The 11229-nt window shown below is 38.5% G+C and overlaps 1 protein-coding gene and 1 non-coding gene across 4 annotated transcripts; both read left to right on the top strand.

Annotated features, from left to right (window-relative positions):
* The first annotated feature begins 855 nt into the window (after positions 1-855).
* Positions 856-10952, top strand: LOC114284070 (callose synthase 11-like). 3 transcript variants are annotated; one of them, XM_082886752.1, is made up of 3 exons: positions 856-1058; positions 1322-6678; positions 10656-10952. In XM_082886752.1, exon 2 carries the CDS (start codon positions 1342-1344, stop codon positions 6670-6672), a length of 5331 nt encoding a protein of 1776 aa, XP_082742878.1. In that variant the 5' UTR covers positions 856-1058; positions 1322-1341; the 3' UTR covers positions 6673-6678; positions 10656-10952. The 3 variants fall into 3 exon arrangements, with proteins under 3 accessions (XP_082742878.1, XP_082742880.1, XP_082742879.1); XM_082886754.1 differs by lacking the exon at positions 10656-10952 and adding an exon at positions 8257-8371; XM_082886753.1 differs by lacking the exon at positions 856-1058 and having other exon boundaries at positions 1066-6678.
* On the top strand, positions 4316-4399 carry LOC114284074 (small nucleolar RNA J33). The gene has a single exon (XR_003636770.1). It is a non-coding gene; the product is annotated as a small nucleolar RNA J33 (small nucleolar RNA).
* Positions 10953-11229: the final 277 nt, after the last annotated feature.

Below are 11229 nucleotides of genomic sequence, written 5' to 3'. Positions count from 1 at the left end.
TAAAATAAACAAAAATAATTAATAAGATTTTCACTTCTTCTCTCATAACAATCATTAAATCAACTATAAGAAAAAATTAACTAACTTTTTAAATACAATTTTTTTAACTAAACTAAAATAAGTAAAAAAATTAAATAATCAATTAAAATAACAAAATATAGTGGTGTTTAGGCAATTGATAAAATGTTGATTTTTTAATTTTTTTTAATAATTTTTTTTGTGTAAAAAAATTTAAAAAATAAAAAAAAAATTGACTTTTTACTGCCTTATCAAAACGCCCCATAATATTCTTTTGTGTACGTGGCATTTGTACTAATTGAATTGTTTACTTTACTTTTGGCCTGTTGGTAGCTCTTATCCCCAGCAGTACAGAGAGGGAAAGTGAGAGTGAGTGAGAGAGAGAGAGAGAGCGAGAGCGAGAGCGAGAGAAGGTATATTCGAATTTGAGTCCCACACTTTTGAATGGTTTCTCTCATGAGTAATATTGAAAATTTAAAATTTTATCAAAATTTTTATTAAATATTTTAGAATTATGTTGGAATCTTAAATAATTTGTCGAGAGAAGGTATATTCGAATTTGAGTCCCATACTTTTGAATGGTTTCTCTCATGAGTAATATTGAAAACTTAAAATTTTATCAAAATTTTTATTAAATATTTTAGAATTATGTTGGAATCTTAAATAATTTATCAAAATTTTTGCATAAGCGGAGGGTCACATACATGTGAGTTTACACTCATAGGAAAATTTTAATAAAAAATTTGATAAATTATTTAAAATTTATGACATTTTTTAATATTTTACATAGATCTAAAACCGTGTCATGTAAATTTATATTTATGTAAAATATTTGATAATATTTTTAATAAAATTTTTAAAATCTCTAATAAATTTTTTTTTTCTTTCTCTGATTGGGTTTGCCTCGTTGTTTAAGTAATTTTATCCGATTAGAGCTTCAAACACTCAATCAAACCAATTCCATTGATAACAACAACACTGTGGTTGTGTTTTTGAATGCTGTCGAATAAACCAGAATCATCAATAAACAAACTCAACAGGTCTCTCTCTCTCTCTCTCTCTCTCTCTCATCAAATTACACTCTTCATCAAAATAAAATTCATATATGTAGCTCTTAAATGTATAGGGGTTTGATTCAAAGTCGTTGTTTTGAAGCGTTTTAAGCTCAACATGTCTCTTTCTCTCTCATTCTTTCAATTCTCTCATCAAATTACACACTATCAAAAAAATTTATATTCAAAACACTTAAATGTATATATAAATATATATATGTGGGTTTGATTTGAAGTTTTTGCTTTTCAAGGGTTTGAATTTGCAGCTGCTATGAATATGAGACAGCGTCCGGCTCCCACGCGCGGCCGTGGGTCAGCCTACGCGCCGCCGCCGCCACCACCGCGGTATGCAGAGCCATACAACATAATCCCAATCAATAACCTGCTGATTGACCATCCATGGCAGCGAAACCCTGAAGTACGGGCAGCCACCGCTGCCCTACGCGCCACCAGTGACCTCCGGAAACCGTCGTCCGTGCTGTGGCACGATGGGTTAGACCTGATGGACTGGCTCGGACACTCCTTCGGGTTCCAACACGACAACGTTTCGAACCAGAGAGAGCACTTGGTCCTCCACCTAGCCAATTCCCAAATGCGCCTCCCTCCGCCGCCGCCGGGCTCCGCCGTGGACGTCCTTGATCCGAACGTGCTCCGCCGCTTCCGCCGCAAGCTCCTCAAGAACTACACTTCTTGGTGCTCTTTTCTTGGCCGGAGATCATACGTTTTGCTCTCAAACCGCCGTGACTCCGATCTGCTCCGCCGCGAACTCCTCTATGTATGTCTCTATCTCTTAGTTTGGGGTGAATCAGCTAATCTTAGATTCACACCTGAGTGTATTTGTTATATTTATCATCACATGGCTATGGAATTAAACCGAGTTCTTGATAATGATATCGATGAATACACAGCACAACCCTTTGTACCCTCAACAGTAGGTGAAAATGGGTTCTTGAAAACTGTAGTTATACCCATTTATAATACAATTAAGGGGGAGGTTAAGCGGAGTCGAAATGGGACTGCCCCGCATTCGGCTTGGCGAAATTATGATGATATCAATGAGTACTTTTGGAGTAGAAGGTGTTTGAAGAGGCTCAATTGGCCTATTAAGCTTGGCTGTAACTTTCTTGACACTAAGGATAAGCGTGTCGGGAAGACTGGTTTTGTTGAGCAAAGGACATTTTGGAATGTGTTTCGGAGCTTTGATCGCGTGTGGGTTTTGTTATTTCTGTTCTTGCAAGCTGCCATTATTGTTGCTTGGGAGGGTACAGAGTATCCTTGGCAAGCATTGGAGAAGCGCGATACACAGGTGAAATTACTTACTGTTTTTATCACTTGGGCAAGTCTTCGACTTCTGCAATCAGTGCTTGATGCTGGTACTCAATATAGTTTGGTTTCGAAGGAGACAATGTGGCTTGCTGTGAGGATGGTGCTTAAGAGCTTGGTTGCTTCGACTTGGATTATTGTTTTTTCGGTATTCTATGCGAGGATTTGGAGCCAAAAGAATTCTGATGGGAATTGGTCAAATGAGGCAAATAGGCAAATCATTACTTTTCTTGAGGCTGCATTTGTGTTTGTCATTCCAGAATTGCTGTCATTGGTTCTTTTTATTATTCCGTGGATTCGTAATGTACTTGAGGAATCAGATTGGATGATTCTATACTTGTTGACATGGTGGTTTCACTCGCGAATCTTTGTGGGTCGCGGGCTAAGGGAGGGGCTTGTGAACAACATAAAGTACACATTGTTTTGGATTGCAGTATTGGCTTCAAAATTCACATTCAGTTACTTCCTTCAAATTAAGCCATTGGTTGCCCCAACAGAGGCTCTTTTGCATCTCAAGAGTACATCCTACTATTGGCATGAATTTTTCACCAATACCAACAGAGCGGCAGTTTTATTGTTGTGGATTCCTGTTGTTCTTGTATATCTAATGGATTTGCAAATCTGGTATGCAATTTATTCTTCCTTGGCCGGTGCAACAGTTGGGTTGTTCGCACATTTAGGCGAGATTCGAAATATCCAACAGTTAAGGCTTAGGTTCCAGTTTTTTGCGAGTGCGTTGCAGTTTAACCTCATGCCAGACAACCGGACCTTAACTCCACAGGCAACACTGGTGCACAAGCTCCGCGATGCAATCCGTCGACTGAGGCTACGATATGGACTTGGCCAAGCTATCCAGAAAATCGAATCAAGTCAGGTTGAAACAACCCGATTTGCCATGATATGGAATGAGATAATTATAACTTTGCGGGAAGAAGATCTAATCAGTGATCAAGAATTGGAGCTTATGGAACTGCCACCGAATTATTGGGAAATTAGGGTTATTCGCTGGCCGTGTTTCCTCCTTTGCAATGAGCTTCTGCTCGCTCTTAGCCACGCAGGTGAACTGGGTGATTCTTCTGATCGCTTGCTTTGGTCGAAGATGTGCAAGAATGAGTATAGGCGGTGTGCAGTCATTGAAGCTTATGATAGCATCAGGCACTTGCTTCTTGAGATTATTAAGTATGGCACTGAAGAGTATTCAATTGTCACAAAATTGTTTGAGGAGATTGAGCACTACATTCAAATTGAGAATGTTACTGTGGCCTACAAGTTGACTGTTCTACAGAAAATTCATACCCAGTTGATATCTCTTATTAATCTTCTGATGATGCCTAAGAAAGAATTGAGTAAGGTGGTGAATGTATTGCAGGCCTTGTATGAACTTTCTATTCGAGAATTTCCTCGGTCGAAGAAGTCCATTGCGCAGTTGAGGCAGGAAGGTTTGGTGCCTCTTAATCGAGCCACCGATGCAGGGCTGCTTTTTGAGAATGCTGTTCAGTTTCCAGATGACGATGATGCTTATTTCTATAGGCAGCTGCGGCGTTTGCAGACAATTCTTACATCCAGAGATTCAATGCACAATGTCCCAAAAAATCTTGAGGCAAGGCGGCGTATATCTTTTTTTAGTAATTCACTCTTTATGAACATACCTCGCGCTCCCCAGGTTGACAAAATGATGGCTTTTAGCGTTCTCACTCCTTACTACGATGAAGAAGTTTGTTATGGGAAAGAATCACTTCGAAGTCGAAATGATGATGGTATTTCCACCTTGTTTTATTTGCAGAAGATTTATGAGGATGAGTGGGCAAATTTTATGGAGCGGATGCGTAGAGAAGGAATGGGAGATGATGATGAGATCTGGACAAACAAAGCAAGGGATCTTCGTCTCTGGGCATCATACAGAGGCCAGACTCTTTCCCGTACTGTTCGGGGAATGATGTATTACCATAGGGCTCTCAAGATGCTTGCCTTTCTCGATTCTGCATCTGAAGTGGATATAAGAAAGGGGTCACAAGAAATTGCGTCTCATGGTTCACTGAGACAGCACAATGGTTTGAATGGTATGGGCTCAGGTAGGCCACCTGATTTACGAAACCTCAGCAGAGCAAGTAGTAGCGTGAGTCTTCTATTTAGAGGGAATGAATTTGCATGTGCTATGATGAAATTCACATATGTGGTGGCTTGCCAGATGTATGGGTATCATAAGAAAAAGGGTGATTCCCGTGCTGAGGAGATTTTGTACCTGATGAAGAACAATGAGGCCCTTCGAGTTGCTTATGTTGATGAGGTACAACTTGGAAGAGATGAGTTGGAGTATTACTCTGTTCTTGTGAAGTATGATCAGCAATTGAAGAAAGAAGTGGAGATCTATCGCATTAGATTGCCTGGTCCCTTGAAGATTGGGGAGGGTAAGCCAGAGAATCAGAACCATGCCATCATCTTCACTCGGGGTGATGCACTTCAGACCATTGACATGAACCAAGACAACTCTTTTGAGGAGGCACTCAAGATGCGGAATCTATTGGAGGAATTTAAAAAATATTATGGTATAAGGAAGCCGACAATTTTGGGTGTTCGTGAAAATGTATTTACTGGTTCAGTGTCATCCCTTGCTTGGTTCATGTCTGCTCAGGAAATGAGTTTTGTAACACTGGGGCAGCGTGTTCTGGCAAATCCTCTCAAGGTGCGAATGCACTATGGTCATCCAGATGTGTTTGATAGGTTCTGGTTCTTGACTCGGGGTGGTATAAGCAAGGCTTCTAGAGTGATCAACATTAGCGAGGATATATTTGCTGGCTTTAATTGTACACTGAGAGGTGGGAATGTGACACACCATGAATATATACAAGTGGGTAAGGGAAGAGATGTTGGGTTGAACCAAATCTCCATGTTCGAGGCCAAGGTTTCCAGCGGCAACGGTGAACAGGTTTTGAGCAGAGATGTGTATAGGTTGGGTCATAGACTGGACTTCTTTCGTATGCTTTCATTCTTCTATACTTCTGTAGGGTCCTACTTCAACACGATGATGGTTGTACTAACTGTCTATGCATTTTTGTGGGGCCGCCTTTATCTTGCTCTCAGTGGTATTGAGAATGTCAGTAGTAGCAACAATAAGGCCCTTGGCACAATCACAAATCAGCAATTCATTGTTCAGATTGGTCTGTTCACTGCCCTTCCAATGATCGTGGAGAATTCTCTGGAGCAGGGGTTCCTTCAAGCAATTTGGGATTTTTTAACAATGCAGTTGCAACTTGCATCACTCTTCTACACTTTTTCAATGGGAACGCGAACACATTATTTTGGCCGGACCATTCTTCATGGGGGTGCTAAGTACCGAGGCACAGGGCGTGGTTTTGTCGTGGAGCATAAGAGCTTTTCTGAGAACTACAGACTATATGCTCGCAGCCATTTTGTGAAAGCAATTGAGCTTGGGGTGATTTTGATTGTGTATGCTTTTCATAGCCCAGTGGCGAAGAATACATTTGTCTACATAGCCATGACTATCTCGTGTTGGTTTCTTGTTCTGTCATGGATTCTGTCGCCCTTTGTATTCAACCCTTCTGGGTTTGATTGGTTGAAAACTGTATACGATTTCAATGATTTCATGGATTGGATATGGTATAGGGGTGTTTTTGTGAAAGCTGATCAGAGTTGGGAAGCATGGTGGTACGAGGAACAGGACCATTTGAGGTCAACTGGTCTTTGGGGAAAGTTGTTGGAGATAATTATAGATCTTCGTTTCTTCTTTTTCCAGTATGGCATTGTGTACCGACTGAAAATTGCCAGTGGCAACACAAGTATTGGTGTTTACTTGCTTTCTTGGATCTACATGGTTGCTGCTGTTGCAATTTACGTGATCATAGCATATGCACGGGACAAATATGGTGCTAAGCAGCATGTATTCTATCGTCTGGTTCAGTTCCTTGTCATTGTGGTCACTATACTAGTGATTGTTTTATTGCTGAAATTCACCAAGTTTGCAGCTCTTGATCTTATCACGAGCATGTTGGCGTTCATCCCCACGGGATGGGGCCTTTTACTTATTGCTCAGGTACTCAGGCCTTTTCTAGAGTCCACAGTGGTGTGGGACACCGTGGTTTCCTTGGCTCGACTGTATGATATGCTGTTTGGGTTGATTGCTATGGTTCCTCTGGCACTACTTTCATGGATGCCCGGATTCCAGTCAATGCAGACAAGGACTCTATTTAATGAAGCATTCAGCAGGGGGCTCCAGATTTCTCGTCTTCTTACTGGAAAAAATCCTAATATGGACGTGTGATTTGAGGTAATATTCTGTTTTAATTTTCTTGGAATTCTGTAATTCTCTATAGTTTAGTCATTTAGCAACATTTGCTTTTGTGCTTGTTAGTGTCTTAACTAATCCTAGCTAGGCATTTGTTTATTTGCAAATGTTTGAAATCTCAAGCATGTAGGTTCATACTATCCATTTCTAATATTCTAATTGTGAAGAGAACACCCCCTAAAACAATGAATTGTTTAATCATAAATCAGTGTCCAAATGCGGCTACACATACATAGTTTCTTGCTGATTTGAAGACAACGAATTGTTTAATCCTTATCACAAAGTTTGATAAGCCATGCTTTAATGAGCTCAGAAAATGTTTTCAAGTAAATGCAGTGCACATTACAAATACAGAGTTTAGGAAACAGATCCTGCCATATCTGTCTACTTTTTGTCCCATCTAAATATCTCTTACTTGTTTCTCCTTTATTTTTGGACACTAGGGCCCGTTTGGCATCATTTTTGTCTTTCATGTTTACATAAAAACAATGAAAAGTGAACATAGTTTTATACAATGAATTCAGAACATAGTTTTCGGGTTTATTGTTTTTTTTTTTTTGTGCGAAAATAGTTTTGACAAATTCTATAACAACTTTTTCGTGTGTTTAAAAAAAATTGAGTTTTTGTTTTTATAAATTTTCTGGAAAAAGTAGTTTTTGGAAAGAGTTTTCCATTTTCTGTGCCTTCCAAAAAAATGAAAACAAAAAACAATAGAGAGTTTGTGAGATTGAAAGGGTGAGAGAATCTTGTGACTCTGCTATGCTTGTTTGACAATAAAGTGAAGCCGCAGTGACTCCATGGACGGTAGGTAGCCCTTATTTTTGAGTGAACCATGTAATTCTTTGTTTCTTGCTTGTGTGTGTGCATGCGCTTGATCTACTTTCATTCTGGATTTGTTGTTTGTGTGACATTGCTCAGGTCTTGGAGTTGGGATTGTTTCCTAATTGGTCGTTTTTTGATTTGCTTTTGTCAAAACCGTAACCATCTTAGGATGAGGTTCAAGGTGTTGATTGATTGGTGTTGCATGTTTAAGCAGGCAGACACAAGTGTTAACCATCTTCTTCTTTGTTGTCCAGTGGCCAGAGATTTATGGAACTTGGTGTGTTCTGTTTTTGGTATTGCATAGCTTATGCTGTTTAGGAAGTCAAATTGGAAGAATTGTCAAACAGTAGCCTTGTGCTTTTTGTGGATGGATTGTGAGGAACACAATAGGAGATCCTTTGAGATCGTTGAGTTATCAGTGTAGTCTCAAAGCTTTTCTATTACTTTCTCTATTTTTTTTATTGACTAGATTACGCTTTCTGTATTTTATCTTTTGTGCAGTTTATAGGAGATCTGTAAATGCCAATGAATGTTTACCTTCCAGGCATTGACCTTTTTAGTGTACAGGGTTTGCCCTTTACGGCAGTTTCAGTTATATAATTATTAGTAATAAATAATCTTAATCATTTAACCTACTTGTGACTTATAGGAAGTTTCTTTGACTAATTAGATCTGATCATTTAGCAATATTTTTAGTTACCAGCATGTTAGGTTGTTACACTAAGAACTTTCTGGCAGGCAATGATAACGATCAATGAGAGCGTTTGGCATGATCTTTGGTATGGTTAGGCTGTTTTGAAAGATGCATTTTTTCAGTGAACAAGGAAGCAATTAAGTTTCAGGAATCATCTATTGGAGGTAACATTTCTACAGTTCGGAGCAAGAAACAAATTAGAACTGCATTTCCATTGAGATAGAATAGCGGTTCCAACTAGTATAGTACCCAAACATATGAATCCCAAAGAAATAAAAGAAAAGCTACCAAGACAAAAGAAAATATGTGAAGAACAAATATCAATCTACATTAGAATGAAATAAGGGCAAAATATTGAGAACAAATCGAATAGTATAGATTACCCAATCCTCTTGCTTTTTGTTCTTCTTTCTACAACGACTAAGCAAAAAAATATATTTCTTACAATGTATTTATTATATGTATAAATAGAATACTATATGCTCCCAACCATAGAGGTAGTTTCCTTAGATATTCAACTAAATACAGACAATCAAGTTGGGTCTCCTGAGAAAACAACTAGTATGTAGCCTTTGTGTGCCCAGGGAGTGATCTTAACCCTTGAATCTTTTGGTCCGAAAAATTGGACATGAGTTCCAACCATTGGGTAAATCCTCTTACTCACTACTGGAAGGTACATATATCAAGTAATGGTGCCTATCCAACAGACAATGTTGATAATTTCAAACTCTCGTTACCCAAAAAAGGAAGAGAATAAACTAAATTGTCATTCCTAATCTATACTTGGATGCAAGGTTGAATGAGTTGCTAGTTGTTTGATTTGCTGCATGGCTTGTTAGTGGGTCGTGCATTTGCTATAGCATCAGGACATAATTGTTTGATTAATTTATTGCTTTCAGATGATTTTAGAAGTGATTCGCCGAGTTGGGTGATTCATTACAAAAATGATAATACATATTTACTTTTCAGAAAAAATGGCAGTACATACTTAAATTGGCATTGGAAATCATATAGTTTTTTTTTTTGAACTCCCAAACTTTCATTTAAAGAGGAAAATGGGATACATCAGAATTGAGTATGGAGACAAGAGTGGCAGGTGGGCATACAACCCAATTTACAGGTAAGGACTTAGAAAGACAAGCTTTTGCAACCCAATGTGCTCCTTCATTGTTGTTTCTTCTTGTCCAGGAAAACAAAATAGTTGGAGGAGCAAGACCTCGAATATCCATGATAACAGCACTATACTCCCATGGTGGAACTGTTTCGGAAACGCAAAGAGAGATCACCATTTTGTTGTCACTTTCGATTTCCACTTGTGAGAGATTGAGAGCTTGAGCCATGAGACATGCCATACGCACTGCATGTGCCTCGGCTTGTACTGCAGACGAAGCCTTAATAGACTTAGCACAACCATCCAGTGGGTTTCCCTTTGAGTCTCTAAGAATCACAACCCATTGCAGCTGATGAAGAATGCTTGCAAAAAGCTGCATCACAGTTAAATTTGACTCTACTGTGGGAAGCTGGCTGCCAACCTAATCGGGGATTGTGGTTGGGGATGGCTAAGGCCTGATTGAGAGGGTTGAATTGGCCAATCAGATCATATAGTTTCTAAATCATATAGTTTATTCTATATCTACAGTCTTAGTTTGTGAATTGGTCTGAGCTGACTTATTTCCAGCAGCCTAAACCTGAAATATTTTGGGTTGAATAACTTAATATGAACTTGGTCAAGGTTGGCCTCAGCTTAAATTTAGGGCAGCGTGGGCAAGCGATGTACAATCCACATTATGATGATACTTATACGAGCTTCCATATGTAGTGTGTAAATATATATAGAGATATTTCTGTGAATGCAAGTCCGGTTATTGCATACAACAAACTAGGGCCATAAGGTCTAGAATTAATTTATGATCCGAAGTTCCATTTTCAATACCCATTGAGCGAAGTACTGCAGTTCTTTCAATTTAATATTGGGTTATTTACACCAAGACCCCTAAACTATTAACGAATATCAGTTTACCCTCTCATTTATGAACCCGTATATTTTGACCCCCTTAATTAAAAAAAATGGTACAAATGCCCCCCTTTGGAAGGAGTGGAACTGTTGCATCTTTACTGTTGTTTGGGCTGAGGCTTCCTTAGCTCAATGCTGCCTGATCCTGTTTACAGTTCTGCGAGATGAAATCAACATACTATTTTTTTTGTCATGTCGAGATGTCCCATCACTCATTCTCTGTACTGTCTGTTATTAACGTACTGGAGGTGTATGCATGCAAATATTTTCTGACGACCTTTTCCTTTGTACAATTTATTATACCACTACACTAAATTAACATAATTACCATTATTTTTCTTTAATTTCCTTAAATTTTCCTTTGCAATGTTGGGTAACATCACTTTCATGATTTACAGTATTAAGAGGATTGTATCGTCAATTTTCCAGGTTTTGTGATGGAACTGTTCGAGAATATTTCAAGGTTGATTTATGTATCATCGCTGCAGTGACAGATCAGTTAACTGGCGGGGGGAGAAAACAGGGTTTCATTTTTCTCATCTTTAGAATGTATCATTTCCGTGCTGATTCTCCGCTGAAAACCATCTTACCATAGTTATTAAGCAAGAGGTAGGCAAGCCTTTTCTGTTATTTATTTTCATCATCTTCATTGTTTATCTGCAACATAATTCTGTACATATTGTCCATATCAATGTAGCTTGTCAGAAGTAATTTCATTTCCCTTAATTTTCTCGACTCCTATTGGAAAATACATTTTTTTGGTTTGATTTTGTTGGATAATTAGTTTGGCACGGGTGATTAGTCCTAATCAATTTTGCACATCCAAAAGTGGAATATATGGCCTCTGAATTTGGAATTGAACTTACGATTTTATCCCACAAATAAACGTGGCCCAATTTATGAATTCAGTGATAAATTCTGCGTAAAAATAGTTATGGTATACAATCATGTGTTTATTTTTATTTTTATTTATTTTTAATTTTTTTATGGTCTAGATTTAATG

The sequence above is a fragment of the Camellia sinensis genome, chromosome 9, assembly GCF_055761805.1.
Source record: "Camellia sinensis isolate YWXY chromosome 9, ASM5576180v1, whole genome shotgun sequence".
Lineage (NCBI taxonomy): Eukaryota > Viridiplantae > Streptophyta > Magnoliopsida > Ericales > Theaceae > Camellia > Camellia sinensis.
Note: the sequence above shows the minus strand (reverse complement) of the source record. Positions and strands in the feature narration are given on the sequence as shown.